This window comes from Bos javanicus, chromosome 4 (assembly GCF_032452875.1).
Source record: "Bos javanicus breed banteng chromosome 4, ARS-OSU_banteng_1.0, whole genome shotgun sequence".
NCBI classification, from domain to species: domain Eukaryota; kingdom Metazoa; phylum Chordata; class Mammalia; order Artiodactyla; family Bovidae; genus Bos; species Bos javanicus.
Genome location: NC_083871.1, coordinates 115406402 through 115427468, shown reverse-complemented (window position 1 = coordinate 115427468; position 21067 = coordinate 115406402). Strand labels below are relative to the sequence as shown.

The 21067-nt window shown below is 41.0% G+C and overlaps 1 protein-coding gene across 20 annotated transcripts in view; it reads left to right on the top strand.

Moving 5' to 3' along the window:
- KMT2C (lysine methyltransferase 2C) overlaps positions 1-21067 on the top strand; it is a 253773-nt gene that overhangs the window by 71549 nt on the left and 161157 nt on the right. For all 20 annotated transcript variants that reach the window (XM_061415258.1, XM_061415274.1, XM_061415254.1 and 17 more), the window contains exon 2: positions 4590-4678. In XM_061415258.1, the coding sequence (XP_061271242.1) occupies positions 4590-4678 (89 nt within the window). The remainder of the gene's footprint in view (positions 1-4589; positions 4679-21067) is intronic.

Sequence of the window (21067 nt, the reverse complement as noted above, 5' to 3'; positions counted from 1 at the left end):
CAGATCGCCAGAGAAATCCCTGTGGGTTTTTATTTTTTTCTAATTTGTAAGATTTTGTTGCTATTATTTCTCTAAATATTTTTTCCATTCCCTTCCCTCCTAGTCAAGCTTCACACATATTAGACTGGTTGTTACTGTCCCAGAGGGCACTGCATGTAGCTGTGTTTATCTTTTTTTCACTTTGTCCTTTATTTGGGGAAGGTTTTTGTTTTGCTGTGTTTGAAGGTCAGTCATCTTTCTTTTGCAGTTGCTAATCAGATGTTAATCTTTCAAAGTGAAGTTTTCATATGATGTCATCTTTTGATGTTAGCCTTTATCAGCTTCCATTTTGCTTCTTTTTTCATGTTTTCCATATTCAGTAAGCATGAGGCATAGTGGTAATAGCTGGTTTACTATCCATGCTTATCTGTTTGTCATCTCTGCTTTCTGTTTCTATTCCTTGATTTTTCTTCTGATTATGTCCTTTTTTTTCCTTTCTGGCCACCAGTTGAATTAATTGTGGGTCATTCTGATTCTGTTGTTACTCTTCAGCTCTTTTAAGGCTGGTTTAGAATAGTGTTTGTTCTAGGCTTCATGTAGCCCTCTTTCAAAAGGTGTGCTCCAAATCCGTTACGTGTAGTCCCTGAGGTCTTAGCACTCTGGCCAGAGGGAGCATGACTGATTGCTGGCTCATTGTGAGCTCTGGGACTCGTCCATGTTGCATCTTTCCTCTATTGGTTCTTGCCTTGGAAGCACTTCCTGTTCGGCCTTGTGAGGTTTTACACCACAACGGTACAGTTTGGTATTCAGACTAAAACCCAAGGGCTCTCTTATGCAGATTTCTGGAGCTTTTTCTCTGCTCCCTCGTATTGTGTACTCTGCTCCACAACTTCTGATTTCTTTGTGCTCATTTCAGCACAGTTGCCAGCCCTGAGTTCCCTCTGTGTGCTGCAGTTTGTAAATTAACCCCATGCAGAAAGCCTCTTTGAGGGTGAGGTTCACCTTTTTGGTTTCCTTTTTCTCAGGGATTACAGCTCTCTCCCTGCCTGTTGTCCAGTGTCTGATAATACTGTTTCTTATGCTTTGTCTGTTTATGAGTGAGTGAGTGAATGCTCAGTTGCTCAGTCGTGTCCGACTCTTTGTGACCCCATGGACTGTAGCCCACCACGCTCCTCCATCCATGGAATTCTCCAGGCAAGAGTCCTGGAGTCCCCATTGCCTCCTCGAGGGGATCTCCCCCACCCTGGGATTGAACCCCGGGCTCCCGCATCAGCAGAAGCTTTATTGTCTGAGCCCCCAGGTTGTTTTAGGAATTCAAATTAGTTTTTTTTTAATTAGTTTTAATTTTATAAGATTAACAAGAAACATTGAATTTTGGAAAATTTTCTCAAATAGAGTTAGTTGTATTATTTTACTTCATATTTCTCTGCAGCAAAGTGAAACAAGGAAAAGTTAAGATGAAAAGGTTATGAGATACAAAGGAAAAAGAGAGAAAAACTAAAGAAAGATTAAAATAAATAATCTTTGTGTTATCGTTTGTAATTAGACTATTTAAAACCAAAACCGAGAACATGTGAATGAGCTGTGAAAATCTATGCATCTATTTTGCTATTTAAGTTTGGAAATTGCCAACTGCTGTGGGTTTGACAATATGAGCTTTATGTTTCACATTCAGAAAAATCAAATTTCTAATGTTGATCCATTGATCCGTTGACAGAAGCAGTAGTATTCTGATGGATTGATGAATGTGAAAAGCATGTTTTCAGTGGTGCCAAAAATCAAGAATGGAAGAAATAAATAGAAGCAGGAAGAAAAGCAAGGCAAAAATTAAAATTTATTTTTTAGGAGTAAATACCACCATTCAGGGGCTTCCCTGGAGGCTGACTGGTGTAAAGAATCTGCCTGCCAATACAGGAGATGCGAGTTTGATCCCTGGATCAGGAACATCCCCTGGAGTAGGAAATGGCAACCCACACCAGTATTCTTGTCTGGGAAATCACACAGACAGAGGAGCCTGGTGGGCTACAGTCCATGGGGTCACAAAGAGTCGGACATGGCTTAGCCACTAAACAATAGCTACCACCTGATGCAGACAACCAATACGTTGAGATACTAACAAGATAAAACAAGTTTGACCTAAAGCCAGTTGTGCCCCAAACTTACAACTAGTGATGGCGAGGATAGTGGCGAGAGAAACTTAGAACAGGGCATTGGCCTGGAAGATCAGGGTTAGCCTAGCAAAGCCATGTGTGTTTCCGTGTTTTCAGCAATGAGTGGACACAGGTATGAAGAACATGAAGGGAAGATTAAATGGAAATTTTACTTCCATAATCTCGCTTGAATTAATTTCTTATTCTCTTTCCCACTACAGTAGTCATGTTGGGATTATTTCAAGAGTTTCCTGTCTCCCTGTATCCAGTCATTATATTGGTCTGCGAGTTTCTAAACAAATGAATCGCCACCCCCGCCTTTAAAAAATATTCTTAGGCCGCCTGTCTCCTCACGGCTCCTCTCAGTCAGTCTGCTTGGGCAGTGTGTCCTTGCTGTCCTGCTAGCTCTTCTCTTAAGAATTTAGCATTTGCTGTTTCTTCTACTGCAGCGCTCTTTTACCAGATATCTGCCTGGTTTGGTTCCTGTTCTGCTTCACATCTGTACTCAGTGTCTCCTTACTCAGATGAATTTCATTTCACCAAGTTTATTTTTTAAATGTAAAAGAGTCGGACACGACTGAGTGACTGATTTTATAAATGTATTTAAACAGATAGCTAGTCCTTCATTCTTTGCCTTTTTCCCCTAGTATTTTCTTGTGTTTTATTTGTTTTCAAGAATAAAAAATATATCTTCCTACTAGAGTGTAGTTTGGAGAAGGCAGGGATTTTGTTTTGTTTATCCAGTGTTTTAACAGAGCCAGACACAAGTAGGGTTGATCGAGTTGTCTAATGTGGCTTGTTAAATGTATTGTCTAAATACTTGCTTAAAATGCTTTTAGTGTTTGATCTATCAGTTTCTGAGAGTGAGATGTTAAAATAGCCCATGATGATTGTGAAACTAGCAGTTTCTTTCTATTGTTCTTTGTGTGTTTGTTTTATGTAATTTGAAGTTCTATTGAGTTAACACTGCTGAATTACTTTCATCGTTAAATAATGGCAGCATTAAGTTTTGCTGTGTAAACTCATATTTATTTCTTACTTTCTATTTACCAGGTGTTTTTTTTCTCCTGGTCTGCCTGCTGTTGGACTGATCAAACCTTCGTTCCTCTGTTCCTTTTTTACCCTTTAACTGTTTTAAGTTCAACATAACAAGTTGCCTTAATAAATTCTAAAGATAATTATTCTCTCCCTTTTCCCATGAACAGTAAAATCAGCCATAGCCTCAATACCCCCTTCCCAAAATTTTTGTCATTTTATTCTGCCTCTTTTCCCTCTTCTTATGAATGGTGGTGTTTTGACTGCTTGACTTGGTGTGTTATATTGGCAGATTTCTAATATTAATATTCTGATTATTGGTATTTTATTTAGATTTTTTTTCATCCACAGTTTTTGGATATGTTAGGGTTTTGGTTCAGGTATTCTTTTTTAATTTTGGGGAGGGTGAGGATGACTTTAGACAGTTCGTAGTAGTTTGTTTATCAAATATTTGAACTTTGATTACTTTAACTTAAAAGATTTATACTTTTCCTTTATTAGTTTTGAGGGATTTATTTCCTTTAAAAAGTAAAATTTAAATGGGTTTCCTGTTGTTTAAAACAGCCTTTTGCTTTATTTTCTTCATATTATTTTCTCTATTTCTTAATTGTTTTCGACTCATTTGATATTTTTCAAATAAACAGTTCATTTGTGCCTTTTCAAGTAATGAAGTAATTTAAAGCTCTGAAATTATCTGAATACTGATTTATCAGTTGCTAAGTTTTTTTACGTGTAGTGTCTTGTTTTTTTCTTTATTTGTTTAAATTTTTTTGACTCATTTATGAGACATCAAAGACGTTAAAGGCCTTAGTTTTTTTAAATTGTATTGGTTAAAAAAAATATTACTTTACCATGATTCTTAACATTTATTTGACTTTACTGAAGTGTTTATAAGTTAAAAATCCATCACACTTCTAGTGTGATTAAATTATGTTTAATGGAGGGTGTTTTGGGGGGTGGGGCATGGTTTGCAGGGGTATGCCTCACTTTCTCCTTAAGGAGTAAAATTTTAGAAATAGAGATCAGAGATGTCACTCCCCGATTTCTTTAGATCTAGAGGTATAACCTGGTGTGTGCACTTTGAAAAGAGCCACCTGGGCAGTTAAACACCACTGCTGTAGACAGGGAGTCATCTCAAAGTCTGGTAGAAGAGGGGAAAAGCCTCGCCTGAGGAGTGTGTGAAGAAGTGAGTTACGATGACACGGACGTAGTAATGTGGGCCTGCCCCCATGTTTGGGTGTAAGGAGCAGCTGAGTCTGTGGGGAAGGCAGCCATGAAGTGTGGCATTTACTGCTGACACGGTGAAATGAAGGGAGGATCGCCTAAATCATTTTATTCTAAGGACCTTTTACTGTGCTTCATTTTGAGTAGAATTCTAAGTCTTCAAACGTACCATTTAATTATGTGTTTATTCTTGGTCTGCAGGCCTCGAAGCAGAGGAAAAACCGCAGCAGAAGATGAGGACAGCATGGACGGACTGGAGAGCGCAGAGACGGAAAATACTGTGGAAACAGGTGCCAGAGCTTAACTAGCAAGTTTAAAATTTACTCAGTCCTTTGCACAAGCAGCATTCGGCTGTCCACTGAGTTCTAAAGTGTCCATGTGCTGAAGTAGTTTGAAAAGTAATGACAAAGTGAAAAAAACCGAGTTTTCTTTCTTTTTTCCCCAAAAAGCTCTTAGTAGAAATCATTTAAACTCTGTATAGAAATATTTTATTAAAGCAAAATTAAAACTGGAATAAACATAATTCTAGGCCATTTGCATGATAACTCCTGGTAAAATTTCTGGCTTATGAACCATCTGGTGTTTGTTTATTGTGTTAGTATGTAGGTGAGGGGAAAGTACATTTCATTAGCTAATAATACTGTGAACTGCTGGGTTAAATCAGACCAAATACTTCCTTGTCTCCTTGACTTTGGGTGCCTTAAGGAAGCTCATGTGTTTTTGCATCTGCAAGAGGAAGGTAGAGCAAGTTGCCAAGGTAGTTTCCAGCATTCACCCTGAGTTAGTGATTTAACGAGCTGTCAAAGGGAGTAGGTTTCATACCATGTTCAGAGGTTTGTCCAAGCGAGGTGGCCTCTCAGTGTGTTTGCAGTTGTTGGATAGACTGTAGATACAGTGGATAGGCTTCTTCTCTGCAGTTGAATGGCATCTCCTTGATGCTTAAAGGAGAAAATTAGAAATTGCTACGTCTTTTAAAATATTATTTTCCATGAAGTACTTTTGGTTATCCCATATGTTCCTGTTACATGCCTGTAATTCTTGAAAAGCCTTCAGAAGTCCAGCAGTTCTCATTGCTTTTCCCTTAGGGTCTGTTAAGTAGACAGATCAGGGAGAAGCTGGGAGTTCAGAATGCTTCTCCTTACATTTTACCCCTTTGGTGCACATTCATTGCCACGTTAATATTTTATACTTGGATTTATTTCAGTTCCCCATAGGTGGTTTTTCATAGTTTTTCCCCTTAATTTTTTTCTGTACTTTGTGCTGTTACTATCGTGTCAAAAGTGATTTGTACTTTTGAGCGATATTTATCATTAAGTAGACGTCCCTCTAAGCCAGTGCACGGACTGCCCACAGTCCCGGCTCGCAGTGGCGCCGTCTCCCCGTCTGTGTCATCCTCGGAAGACTCAGTGCCTCCCTGTCCGTTTTCCTCTCCTTCCCCCATCGTCCATTCTCACAATCTATTTAATACCCAGAATAGTGGCGCCTTCCTTTCCTCAGCAGCCCTCTCTCCAGCCCGCGTGAGCCACTCATTCCTTTATTTATTTATCAGGCTGTGCTGGGCCTTTGTTGCAGCCCTTGGAGGCTTCTCTTCGCCCTGTGGAGCTTGGGCTCCAGAGGGTGCAGGCTCAGTAGTTGGGACACGTAGGCTTAGCTGTCCAGCGGCATATGGGATCTTAGTACCGTGACCAGGGATTGAACCTGGGTCCCCTGCCTTATAAGGCAGATTTCTCAACCATTGGACCACCTGTGAAGTCCCAGCCTCTCTTTCTTATGGCCGTACTTTAGCCTTTAGTATTGTATCACTTACTAGGACAATTGGCTGTTTCACTTCCAAAGTCTCAGTTTCAAGTCTAACTCTTCTTTTACCAGCTCGATATCCACATCACGATAACCCTTCAGCCATAGTGACTTGTCCAACTTAAGGATCTTACCCATGGGGTTTGTCAGCCTTTTTTCTCGTTCAGATTCTGTCATCCACTGTGGTAGTCTCTCTCTTATGCACCTGGAACTCCGTTGTCATCTTCCCACTGTTTTGGTTTCATAACGAAACTGAGACTCTGCATTGCAGCAGCCAGAGTGACTGGAGAAAACCTCAGCCTCCAGTGGGTCATGGTTGACTTTCCACTCATACCACTTATACCTAGAGTTCTCCCACCCATTATCAGGGATCATCCTTTACCTACTTTCTCTTCTTTCAGACTTTTGACACCTCATTTTCCATTTTTCAGTTGATGATCTTACTTATTTCAATGAAAAAAAAAAACGGAAGCAATCAGGAAAGAAATTCCACAGTTATCCACCATCAGATCTTCTTTCCTGCTCTCATCTCTACCCCTCTGTTTTACCAGCCCTCCTGTTAAAATGGGATGAAGAGTCTCTGGGGTTTCTACAGCCAGCTTCTCTGCCTGTGTCCCTCGTTCTGTCCCCCTTGCCCCTTCAGTCTTCCTTGGTTTCCAACATCTTGAGCTCCCTTGCTCAGAGAATTATTTCCATTAGTGTTAAGCATTTGCTACACTTTTTTTTTTTTTTTAACTTTTTATTTTACATTGGAGTATAGGTGATTAAAAATGTTAGGTTAGTTTCAGGTGTACAGCACAGTGATTCAGTTATACCCATACATGTATCTATTCTTTTTCAAATTCTTTTCCTATTTAGGTTGTTAGATAATGTTGAGCAGAGTTCCCTGTGCTGTACAGTAGGTCCTTGTTGGTTATCTATTTTAAATATAGCAGTGTACAGTATCACCCTTCTTAAACAAAAGTACCTTCTCGTGATCGGATATTGTTTTCAGTTACTGTTTTGCTTCTGTGCTCATCTTCACAGCAAAAGCTCTTGAAAGAATTGTCTGTACTTACGGTTCAGTTCGGTTGCTTAGTTGTGTCCGACTGTTTGTGACCCCATGGACTGCAGCACACCAGGCCTCCCTGTCCATCACCAACTCCCAGAGTTTACTTAAACTCATATCCATTGAGTCGGTGATGCCATCCATCCATCTCATCCTCTGTCCTCCCCTTCTCCCACCTTCAATCTTTCCCAGCATCAGGATCTTTTCCAGTGAATCAGCTCTTCCCATCAGGTGGCGAAAGTATTGGAGTTTCAGCTTCGGTCCTTCCAATGAATATTCAGGATTGTACGGTAGCTGCTTATTTTTGACCATTTTCTTATGAACCTGCTGCTGGCAAGCTTTCTTCCTCTCGCTCTACTAAAACTATTTTGATCTCATGTTGCCAGAACCACCATTGAGTCTTTGTTCACCTTAAGTATTCAGTCTCACTTCGTGCCTCTAACATTTTCAGGAGTGAAAGTCTCTCTCTTTTTAATTTGACTTTCAGGATACCACATTCTCTTGTTCTTTCCTATCTCACTGGTCTCTTCCTTTCTTTTTTGCTCATCTTCTCACAGATTAGGTGGTCTCATTCAGTTTAGTTGCTATAACTACTGTCTGTGTGCTGGTGACTCTTAAGAGTTATATTGCCAGCTCTTTTCTTACTTTGAACGCAACCAGTGTCTTCACCTTAGTTCTTAACATCTCTTAGATGTCTCCAGTGGATCCCTCGCTTAATATGTCTTCTGTGGAACCATTGGTTGTTCCCAAACCTTCTCCTCCTCCAGTGTTCCTGCCTCAGTAAATGACATCATGTACTGTTCAGGCTAAAAACGTGGAGCCTGTTGGAAAATGCTTCGGGCTGTACCTTAGTACTGCGTCCTGATTTCAGACAGCTCTCCTCTCCTCACCGTGGTCACTCCCGACTCGGATCACCACCGTTTGTGTGAATTGCTGCCAAGCTACCAGCTGGTCTCACTGTCACCCATTCTAGTTTTGTTCTCCATGTAGCGGCAGAGTGAGCTTCTAGTACCCCAAGGAAGGACTTCCCTGGTGGTCCAGTGGCTAAGACTCTGAGCTTCCAATGCAGGGGGCCCGAGTTCAGTCCCTTGTCAGGGACCGAGATCCCACATACCACAATTAAGATCAGCCAAACAAATAATAAATGTGACTGTGCATTCAAATAAATTAATTAATTAAAAAAAAGACAGACCCAAGAGTCTTTTACACTCCTTCTGTCAGCTCTCCAAGGCCTCCAGTGACACTTAAAACCCTAAGTCCACTTGCGATCTTCACGCTCCCCTGACCTCGCAACCTGTCCTGTCTTCCCCTTGCTCTCCAGGCTCCAGCCCTTTCTCAGGCACTTTTTGTCGTCTTAGCTCAGAGCGCCTTTCCCCCAGACCCTCAGGGGACTTATTGCCTGACTTCAGCCAACTCTGCTCGATGCTCCCTTGTCAGGGAGGCCTTTCCTGCCCAGCCTGTCAAAAAGCAGCCCTTGTTGGGCTCCATCCTCTTCTCCCGCTTTACCTTTCCTCCTGGTGTTTACAGATAAGGCATTGTATTACATACTTGCATGCCGTGTGCCTTGTATCCTAGATTGTGAGCTTCCTGAGGTCAGGGGTTTGTCTCCTCCATGGGCTTGTCCCCAGCGCCGCGGACACGTCACCCCCACAGTGGGCATCACTAAGCAGTAGTGCCTGCTTGTACTTTTCTCGCGTGTTTCCTAAGCTACTGCTGTTCTTCGAACATCACCACATAAGTAAGATTTTGGCGTTTGATTTTTTCCTTACCTGCTGCTGCTGCTAAGTCGCTTCAGTCGTGTCCGACTCTGTGCGACCCCATAGACGGCAGCCCACCAGGCTCCCCGTCCCTGGGATTCTCCAGGCAAGAACATCTTCTCTTACTATCTTCTGTGTAATTTCAGTGCAAATAAAATTTACTGAAAGGATTTAACAGGAGCAGGATGATGTATATAGATATAGATATATATACACATACATATATATCTTATCCTGTCCTTCTGTATGAAAGTTAAATAAAGTCAAACGTCTCAGTCTTTGCTCTGTCTCTGTGCTTGGGGAGACCTTTGTCCATCTCCTTTAGTGCACACACACAGCAAGAAGAATACTAAAGAAAAGGATAAAGAACAATTGTTAAAATCACCAACCTGCAAGCAAAGAGAAGAAACAGTTCCATAAATCTCTAGTCAATTTAAAAGCCCATTCCAGTTGACTGCAGGGCTTCAGCATCTCTGCACATTTCCGTTTCCAGGCCCAAGATTTATCGGAAGGTCTCTTAACCTGTAAACTGTGTACCTTGATACATTAAAAAAAAAATTATTTGTAGTGTCAGACTTTACTTTTTGGGCTCCAAAATCACTGCAGATGATTTTTCATGACTGCAGCCATGAAATTAAAAGATGCTCACTCCTTGGAAGGAAAGTTATGACCAACCTAGATAGCATATTCAAAAGCAGAGACATTACTTTGCCAACAAAGGTCCGTCTAGTCAAGGCTATGGTTTTTCCTGTGGTCATGTATGGATGTGAGAGTTGGACTGTGAAGAAGGCTGAGCGCCAAAGAATTGATGCTTTTGAACTGTGGTGTTGGAGAAGACTCTTGAGGGTCCCTTGGACGTCAAGGAGATCCAACCAGTCCATTCTGAAGGAGATCAGCCCTGGGATTTCTTTGGAAGGAATGATGCTAAAGCTGAAACTCCAGTACTTTGGCCACCTCATGCGAAGAGTTGACTCATTGGAAAAGACTGATGCTGGGAGGGATTGGGGGCAGGAGGAGAAGAGGACGACAGAGGATGAGATGGCTGGATGGCATCACTGACTCGATGGATGTGAGTCTGAGTGAACTCTGGGAGTTGGTGATGGACAGGGAGGCCTGGCGTGCTGCGATTCATGGGGTCTCGAAGAGTCAGACACGACTGAGCGACTGAACTGAACATTGTTTATTAACAGTGTTTATTCTTTAGGATGTGTGTGTGTGAGGGGTAAGTGGTGGGAATGAGTCTTCAAGTGGTCATTGGGAAGGTAGCAAGAATCCTCACAGTTTTTATGGTGAGAACATTCCCTCTTTGTAGCTGGTGATGTTGCCAGTTCTCTGTGCATTTTTCTTTATAAATAAAATCTACTTGAATGAAGTGCTAGTTACTTGAGAGAAATTCCACTTTTTTTTTTTTTTAAAGAATCATTATATAATCAAGGCTTTGCAGACTTGTTTTAGTTAATTATAATTGGTTAATTATGATTTAGCTAATTATAATTAAAGTTTTTTTTTAACTGCTTACGTTGTCTTAGTGTGGCTAGTGGGAACACATTTTTGTCTGGCATTTGAGTCCTTTTTAATGTCATCTCAATGTTTCAAAATTATTGTTTGCTGGGAAGAGTATTTTTCACGCCCATCTTCAATATTCTCTGGGCTTCTGGATATGAATTGGACTATTCCATCAGGACTTGTGGTTCTTTTTGCTGGAGAATAGTATAAGAGATGAAAAGTCTAGGCTGCCAGGATGCGTCCCTATTTCTGCTGAGAGTTCGTTATGTTGTCCATTAGTCATTACAGAGATGCGAGGTTGTCTATCAGTTCAGTTCAGTCGCTCAGTCGTGTCCGACTCTTTGTGACCCCATGAATCGCAGCACGCCAGGCCTCCCTGTCCGTCACCAACTCCTGGAGTTCACTCAGACTCACGTCCATCCAGTCGGTGATGCCATCCAGCCACCTCATCCTCTGGCGTCCCCTTCTCCTCCTGCCCCCAATCCCTCCCAGCATCAGAGTCTTTTCCATTGAGTCAACTCTTCCCATGAGGTGGCCAAAGTACTGGAGTTTCAACTTTAGCATCATTCCTTCCAAAGAACACCCAGGGCTGATCTCCTTCAGAATGGACTGGTTGGATCTCTTTGTAGTCCAAGGGACTCTCAGGAGTCTTCGAGGCTGTTTATATGTGCTTGTAAATTGCAGTTCCCATTGAGAGTTTCAGTTTGTCTCTAGCATAATTTTAAATAGGCTTTACTCTCCCAGCAGTTTCAGGCTCACTGTAGCTCTATAACTACAGCAGTTATGGAGCTGTAGTGGGAGGCACGGCTTTTCCTGTTTGCTTCCTGCCCCCCCACCCGCCGCAGCTGCCCATTGCTCACCTCCCCTCCGCACTGGCACATTCGTTCCGATTGACCATGCTGCAATGCCGCCCCCTTTCACCTTCAGCCCCTGGTTCACATTAGCGTTCACTCTTGGGTTTGCACACTCTGTGGATTTGGGAAAATGTATAATATGCTGACATATGTCTGTCAGTAAGGTATCAAACAGATACCATCACTGTCCTAAAAGTCCTCCGTGCTTTGCCTGTTCATCCTTTGCTCCCCTTTCCGCCCTGGCAACCGTTGTTTTTCTTCCTGTCTCCGTAGGAAGACAAAATGTCATATAACTGGAATCATACAATATGTAGCCTTTTCAGGTTAGCTCGTTTCACATAGTAGTATACATTTAAGTTCTTTTCATGGCTTAAAAACGCAGTTCTTTTTATTGCTGAATAATTTTCTCTTGTATGTATGTACAACAGTTTATCTGTTCACCTTCTGAAGTACATCTTGGTTGATTCCAGGTTTTCACAGTTTTGAATAAAACTGCTGTAAACATTTGTGTACAGAGTTTTTGTGTAGACATAAGTTTTCGACTCCTTTGGGTAAATACCAAGGAAGATGATTGCTGGATTGAATGGTGAGAATTAAGAGTTCTTCATATATTTTGGGTAACAGTCCTTCATAAGATACGTCTTTTGCTAATATTTTGTCTAGTCTGTGGCTTTTCTTTATATATCTATTGGCTGGCAGTGTTTTCTGCAGAGCAGAAATTTTAAATTTTAATCAAGTCTATCTGTCATTTGTTTCTCGCATCATCATGCTTTTGATGTTGTATCTAAAATGTCATTGCTGAACCCAAGCTCATCTGGATTTCCTTCTGTGGTGGTCTTAACCATTGGACTACCAGGGAGGGTACTCATATTAGGATCAATTTGTTGATATCCACAAAATAACTTGATGCATTTTGATTAGGATTGCATTGAGTTTATGGATCCAATTGGGGAAAACTGACATCTTGGTAATGCTGAGTTTTATAGTTCACTAACATGGAATAACTGCTTACTGCTGTGATTTTTCTTCATTAGAGTTCTGTAGTTTTCGACATGTATTAAATAGATCTTGTGCATATTTTGTTGGCTTTATACCGAAGTATTTTTTGAGGGGAGTGCTAATGTGAATTTTTAAATTTATTTCCAGTTTCACTTGTTCATTGTTGGTGTATAGGAAAGTGATTTACTTTTGTATATTAACCTTGTATCCAGAGACCTTGCTATATAGACAAGGAGATTTTGTTGATTCTTCCAGATTTTCTACATGGACAGTTATCATGTCTTTGAACAGAAGATACTTTTTTATTTCTTCCTTCTAAATCAGTATATCTTTCATTTCTTTCTCAAGTCTTGTTGCAGTAGCTGGAACGTCAAGATGATGTTCAGAAGGAGTTGTTCCTGATCATAGTAGGAAAGCTTTAGTCTCTTACCACAAAACATGGTGTTGATGTAGGTTTTTTGTTAGGAATTCTTTGTCAAATTGAGAAAGTTCCCCTGTATTCTTACTAATAGTTTATTGAAAGTTGTTTCGTTGATATTTAAAGTCATGAATGGCTATTGTGATTTTTGTCAGATGCTTTTTCTGCATCTATTGATATGATCATGTGACTTTTCTTTTTTAGCCTATTGATGGAATGGATTACATTCATCCATCTTCACATGTTGAACCAGCCTTGTGTACCTGGGATAAATCCCACTTGGTTGTGGTGTATAATTCTTTATATACATTTTTAGATTTAATTGATTACAATTTTGTTGAGGGCTTTTTGCATCTGTGTTCATGAGAGCTATTGATCTGTCAATTTGGGGGTTGTTTTTTTTTTTCCTTTTTTTGATGTCTGTTTTTGGTATTACCGTAGTGCTGGCCTCACAGAATGAGTTGGGAAATAGTCCATCTGCTGCTGTCTTTCAGAAGAGATTGTAGAGAATTGCTATAATATCTCCCTTAAGTGTTTCGTGGAATTCACCAGTGAACCCATTTGTGCCTGGTGCTTTCTATTTTAGAAGTTTATTGATTACTGATTCAGTTTCTTTATCGGATGTAGGCCCGTTCAGATTGTTTCTTTCAGTGATGCTTTTGCTTTGCTTTGAAAGTCACTCGGTCATGTCCGACTCTTTGTGACTCCCTGGACTATACAGTCCATGGAATTCTCCAGGTCAGAATACTGGAGTGGGTAGCCATTCCCTTCTCCAGGGGGTCTTCCAAACCCAGGGATTGAACTGAGGTCTCCCCACATTGCAGGTGGATTCTTTACCAGCTGAGCCGCCAGAGTGTTGGCAAATTGTGTCTTTCAAGGAACTGGCCCATTTCATTTAGGTTTTCAGATTTGTGGGCATAGGTTTGTTCATAGTATTCCTTTAGTATCCTTTTAATGCCCATGGGACCTAGTGGTGGCCCGTCTTTAATTTCTGATATTAGTAATTTCATCTTTTCTCTTCTTAGTTAAGCTAGCTAGACTTAACAATTTTATTGAGCTTTGCAAAGAAGCAGCATTTGGTTTCACTGATTCCCCCCCCACTTTGATTTCCTATTATCAATTTCATTGGTTTCTGCTCTAATTTGTATTAATTCTTTTCTTCTGCTTTGTTTTGTATTTAACTTGCTATTCTTTTTCTAGTTTCATAAAGTGGAAGCTTAGTTTATTGGTTTTTAGATCCTTCTTTGTTTGCTATGTATACATTCAATGCTGCCAATTTCCCTTCTTCTGTTGGTGCTGAGAGCAGGCATTCTATGACTTCTATCATTTTAAATTTGTTTCAAGGCACAGAAACAAATGTATTTGGTCTGTTGGTAGAGTTTCCGTCTGAGCTGTGGAAGAACATGTATCCTGCTGCTGTTGGATGAGGTCGTCCATTACCTCCAGTTGATTGATGGTGGTGTGTGGGGCTCAGCTGTCTTACAGATGCTCTGTTGCTGGATCCCTTTTGATAGGTGGCTATTAATGTCCCTGTGCATGATAGTGGGTTCATAGATCTGCCCTTCTAGTTCTGTCGGTTTGTGCCTCATGTATTTTGACCTCTGTTGTGACATGCCTATGTGTTAAAGAATTGTTATGTGTTGTTGGAGAATTGATGTATCATACATACATATAGTTACATAATGTTCCTTTTTTTTCTTGATAAGTTAACTTGCTGTGAAATCTGTTGTATCTGAAATCAATATAGCTTCTCCCCCTTTTTTTTTTAATCTGGTATCGCCTGTCCTGGCAAGTTTTCAGTATTCAATATTACACTACTAGTAACTATAGTCATCACTGCTGGTACATAGATCTCCATACGTATTCATTCTATATAACTGCAACTTCCTACCCAGTGGTCAACAGCTCCCTATTTTCCCCACCCCCAGCCACTGGTAACAACTGTTCTTCTCTCTGTCCAGCTTTATATTTTTTATTAGAATTTTGACTTAGATTGTTAGTTTTTCTAGGCTGCAGAGTTTTCAAAGTCCACTGGAGGGAACTTTTCCCCAATTGTCCTTGGAACATCAATTCTATTCTCAAAAATCTGAAGAGTTGGTGAGCATTGGCTTGAATCCTTCCATATTTTGATTAACACATGATTAAATGATATCTTTAAGACTATATCATTAACAGTTTTATCCAGTACTTTTAGTTCATAGTAAATGTCAGTCTTGCCTAGGGGACCTCATTTTTCATGATGAAAGAACATAATTAAAATGGGTTGTGCTTGTATCTTGGCATTCTCTCAGTATAGACCAGTCTCTCAATTATCCAAGTCTTTTTCTAAGAATCACCTCAACTCTTTGTGAGTACCCACTCCAACTGCCTTTCCAGAAATTCTGCCTTGATCGTTAGACTTCACTAAGCCTGTTTTTCTGGAGTTTCTGTGTAGCCAGAACTGTCTGTACAATAATTCTTTGTGGAGACATTTTTAATGGATATTGTGTTATACCTGAAAGTCTAGACATGATACTTAATTAATCTTTATGTTTGAACGAGTTTAGCAGATCTAGAGGTAAAACTCACTAAAAGCCCCAGAAGGGGAGCTATTATAAATGACACACACAGAAAAGCCATTCTTGGTTGCTAAGTTGTGTCCCACTCTTTGCGACCCCATGGACTGTATCCCGCCAGGCTCCTCTGTCCATGGGATTTTCCAGGCAAGAATACTGGAGTGGGTTGCCATTTCCTCCCCCAGTGGATCTTCCTGACCCAGGGATAGAACCTGTGTCTCCTGCCTCAGCAGGTGGATTCTTTACCACTGTACCACCTGGGATCCACCCTCCTCCCATTCCCCCCCTCCAAAAAAACCCCCAGCACAAACTGGCCTCAAATTGTACTGATATATGAAAATATAATTTATTTTTGTATGTTTGATTGGTATTAAACTTATTTGTTACACACTAACTGTAAGAAACTTTTGCGGATGTTGTTTCCAACTTATGATGTAGATGTTTGATTATTATTATTACTTTTTTTTTTTTTTAGTAATTACTAAACCAAAAGGGGGAAAAGGTATTGAAGGTTGGTGTTTCTTTTAACATGACTTCTAGTGCTTTCCCTGGGTTTGAATATTATAATTCTTATTTTATAAATGGTGTTTGATTGTAATTTTGGTCTCGTCCTTGACTTTTTGACATTTTTAATTGGAGGATAATTGCTTCACAATGCTGTGTTAGTTTCTGTTATCAACATGAACCAGGCATAGGTGTACATATGTCCCCTCCCTCTTGAACTGTGCATCTCCTCTTTCTCTTCTATGCTGTTTAAGAGAGTTTAAAACATTTCCAGGTGTTTCTGTGAATTTTATCTTTGTTTTATTACTTTTCACTTCTAACTGTTGTATTGGTTTGGTACTCTTTTTATGCTTTGGAATTTGAGGTTTCTTGCCATATTCATCAGCTTTGAAAAATTTCCAGCTATTATATATTCAAATACTGCTTTTGTACCATTCTTTCTTTCTTCTACTTGAAGGTTCATTAGACTGATTTACTGTGTTTGGAGTCATTTACCCTCTGTTTTTGATTTTTTATACTTTTGTCCCTGTGTCCTTTATTCTAGACAGATCTTACAGTTTTCTTACCCCTTTTAGCTATCTAACCTCTTATTAAATGTATCAATTAAGTCCATGTGTTTGTTTGTTTGTTTGTTTTGGCTGCTCCAGGCTTAAGTTGGGGCATGTGGGATCTAGTTCTTTGACCAGGTATTGAACCCAGGCACCCTGCATTGAGAGCCCGGAGTCTTAACCACTGGACCACCAGGGAAGTCCCCATGTGTTATGTTTTAAAAGTTCTTTATTATTTTTTTTTCAAGTTGGCATTTTTTTTAAATAGTTTTTAGTTCCTTCCTGAAAATTTTAATGCTTGAATTCTATTACTTTGAACATAATACATACAGTTAGTTTAAAATTGTTTGATTATTTTAATATCTGGAGTCTTTGGGTTTGTTTCAGCTGTTTCTGCTCATTCTTGCCCATGTCATCCTGTGTCCTCAGGTAACTGATTATTTGTGATTGTGTACAGGATAATATACTTGACAGTTTATTTGTAGAAATAGATTGATGATTGTTTTTTCCCCTCAAGGGCAGTTTTTCTTTGATTTCCTTTTTTACTGGTACCTAGGGGCACTCGTTTTTAAGGACCACCTCAGTTCACTTTTACAGCTTTATTTTCTGTTCCAGGCACGTGACTCAGAGTTGTGCAGCAGTCCTTGCAGAAATTGATTTCTGTTTCACTCTTCCTGTTAAGGCCCAGCCCTCTGGGGTTCCTGCCATCCTGAGTTCCCAGGATGTTGCAGGCTTCTAGAACCATCCATGTGTCTTGAAAGTCAGAGCGAGTGCTCTTAGTTGCCTCTTCCTGAGCAGCTGACACCCCCTTGGGAAAGGCAGCCCCGAACACCAGGCTCACCTTGCTCGTTGCCCCGTCCCTGCAGTTTTGTCTCAAAATTCCTTACTATCTTGTTAACTTTGTGATGCTTTTAGGACTCTTCACTTAAAAAAATATTTCACTGAGTTTTCTTATTTGTGTTCAACTGGAGGTTTGTTTCAAATTACCTAGTCTGCTGTTAGTGAAGTAGATGTTTTTCTGGGGTTTTCTCTGCATTCTAACATGTGCTAGTTTATGTAAATTTGGGGGGCACTTGAATAGAATATATAGCTGACCTCTTTTGTTTCCTTAGATAGTGTATGAAACTTGATACCTGTTTATTAGATTCTCTCAGCCAGGATATTGTTATTAAAAGTTGTTCATTTGCTAAATTGTATCTTGACACTTTGTGATCTCATGGACTGTAGCACACCAAGCTTCCCTGGCCTTCATTATCTCCTGGAGTTTACTCAAACTCACGTCCATCAAGTTGGTGATGCCATCCAACCATCTCATCTTCTGTCACCACCTTCTCCACCTACCTTCAGTTTTTCCCAGCATCAGGGTCTTTTCCAACGAGTCAGTTTTTGCATCAGGTAGTGAGAGTATTCGGAGAAGGCAATGGCACCCCACTCCAGTACTCTTGCCTGGAAAATCCCATGGACGGAGGAGCTTGGTGGGCTGCATGCAGTCCATGGGGTCGCTAGGAGTCGGACACGACTGAGCGACTTCACTTTCACTTTTCACTTGCATGCATTGGAGAAGGAAATGCAACCCACTCCAGTGTTCTTGCCTGGAGGATCCCAAGGACGGGGGAGCCTGGTGGGCTGCTGTCTGTGGGGTTGCACAGAGTCGGCCATGACTGACGTGACTTAGCAGCAGCAGCAGCAGCAGCAGCAGCAGCCAGAGTATTGGAGCTTTAGCATCAGTCCTTCCAATGAATATTCAGGATTGATTCTTTAGGATTGACTGGTTTGATTTCCTTGCTGTCTAAGGGATTCTCAAGAGTCTTCTCCAACGCCACAGTTCAAAAGCATCAATTCTTCAGTGCTCAGCCTTCTTTATGGTCCAACTCTCCCATCCATACATGACCACTGGAAAAACCATAGCTTTGCCTGTACAGACATTTGTTGGCAAAGTGATGTCTCTGTTTTTTAATACACTGTCTAGGTTTGTCATAGCTTTTCCTCCAAGGAGCAGGAGTCTTTTAATTACATGGCTGTAGTCACCATCTGCAGTGATTTTGGAGCCCAAGAAAATAGTCTGTCACTGTTTCCATTTTTTGCCCATCTGTTTGCCATGAAGTGATGGAACTGGATGCCATGATCTTAGTTTTTTGAATGTAGATTGTTAAGCCAGCTTTGAATATTCTTTTCATTCAGTGTATTTTCTTTGTCAGGTAGCAGCAGTTACTCGTATTTGTTGTGTGTGTTGTTCTTCCTTGACTAGTCTTGCAGCATTTCCACTGTTTCAGATTCTTCTGTGTCTTTTCTCCAGTCCATCCAGCATATTACCAACATTGTCTTCAGAGTGGTTGTTGCTTCATGTGATCTTCTTTTTTTAAAAAAGAATATTAAAAGAAATTCTTCATGCATTTATGGTTGTGCTGGGCCTTGGTTGCTGCCGGGCTTTTCCCTGGTTGCAGCGCGCCGGGGCTGCTCTCGTTGTGGCGTGTGGGCTCCTGGCTGCAGTGGTTCCTCTGGTTGCAGAGCACAGACTCCAGAGCGTGGGGGCCTCAGTAGCTGGGGTGCACGGGCCCTAGAGCCCAGGCTCCGTCATTGTGACAGGCTTAGTTGCTCCGCGTCTTGTGGGATCTTCTGGCCCAGGGATTGAACCCGTGACCCCTGCATTGGCAGGTGGATTCTTTACCCCTGAACCACCAGGGAAGGCCCTCATGTGATCCTCTTGTTTTCAGTTCTGCAGTTATTTTGATTTCTTCAGTTTCTTCACTTCAACTCACATTCTGTGAAGTAGTGATTAGTCGTTCAGGTTCTGGAGCCACACTGCCTGTGTTTGAATCCAGACTCCCCTGCTGATTGTGTCCTTGAGCAGAGCCCCTTCACCTCTTATCCTTGTTTCCTCACATGTAGAGTGGAGACGTGATAGTAGCTGTGGTTGGGGGATACCCCTCCGTGGGTCCCCAAGAACGGAAGGCCTGGACCACTTCCTGTCTGTGCCTTTTCCCAGGGTTGTGTTTGCAGTGAGCAGCCTTGAAGAACGAGGTCACATCTCCCTCGGGGACAAGGCACAGGCTTGTTTAATGTTTACTCTAAAAGTGGTGGTTCCCGCCCTCTCTGGTCCTGTAGTACAGTTCACTGCACGTGCAGACCGTCGTTTGGACCCACGGTTCTGCCCCCGTGACACCTGGGGCAGCAGTGAACTGCCAGCGGCATCCTCACGCTTGTGATGCTCGCTGCAGTGAGGGGCACAGTCCTTAAGTATTAGAGTCTTTTTCTTAATTCTTTTGTGCTTGCATCAAAAAATCACATTAAAAGTATAATAGTAATGTATGGTTGTATTTATGAAACTGTGGATAAGTTATAAAGAGAATTAAGTTAGCTGTAAAAAGTGTTATCTTGTAGGGAACCACTGTTTGACAGTTTTGTGTATATATTTATAGTCAGCTTACATTTTAAGAGTCTTTATATGCCCTGTGAAAGCAGTATATTATTAATCAGTGTCAACATTTTAAGTAGTTTAGTGACTAAAGATATGATAAGTAAAATACTTGCTATTTCTGATATTGTGCTAATTGTTTAGCTTTATAGCACATTTTGGATGTAGTGGATACATTAAATTCAGTAAGCTACAAACACAACTGAAAAATGTAACTCAGAATGCATACTTTTTTTGAGCACCACTGTTCAAAAGAAGGAAAGGACATGATCACGCAGTTTCTTAGATATGTTTTCTTCTGTAGTCTTAGTATTATATATAAAGGAAGCAAGAAGAGTATTGTCAGTTCTTTGGAGATGAAGTTAGGAGAGAGAAACATTTTTATTCTACTTAATAGCTGCTGAAAGCATAGAAGCATGCATATGGTTTGGGTAACTAGTAGAAAATGGGTGTTGGTGCTGACTAATGTAATTGCCAAATAATAGCCCATTAAAGGGCTTCCCAGGTAGCACAGTGGTAGAGAATCCACCTGCCAGTGCAGGAGACGTGAGAGACACGGGCTCCATCCCTGGGTCGGGAAGGTCCCCTGGGGAAGGCAGTGGCAGCCCACTCCAGTATTCTTGCGGGAGAATCCCATGGGCAGAGAGGAGCCTGGTGGGCTGCTGTCCACAGGTCACAAAGAGTTGGAGGAGACTGAGCACATGCAGCCCATTACAAGTTGGTTTATGTTTTCTTGTGCTTTTTCTAATTTATGTGTTGCCTTATAATAAGGTTTATTTGCTTACTTTATATTATACAACGTATAATTAATCAGTTAATTAAACAATTACTGAACATCTAGGTTTTGTGCTAGGCTCTGGTTTGCAACGCAGATACAGTAGCTGCTTCGCAGTGTGTGTAGTGGGGTGCTGCCTCCTGTGTTTGGTACAATAAGCAATAAACAGAACCCCCAAATTGTTTATGGTGTTATGTATTTTCTGTTGCAGGGGGATAGAAACAAGGAAATACCTGAGATTGTGCCTCGATTTGCCAGAAGAAAAGTTTTAACTAGAGGCCCTAGTGGTAGCTAGCGAAATATTAAGAGAGAGCAGGCAGGCCATACCCTATGGAGGGCTCCTGATTTGGGAGTGAGGCTGACTGGAGCTGGCTTTTAACAGAAACATGCTCCAAGAGGATGTGGTGCCATGACGCTCGTCCACCTGACCCACTGTCTGTAAACTTCTGAGGCCTTCTTATTTCTCGTTTATAGTTCTCATCTCTTCTCTGACTCTTACCGTT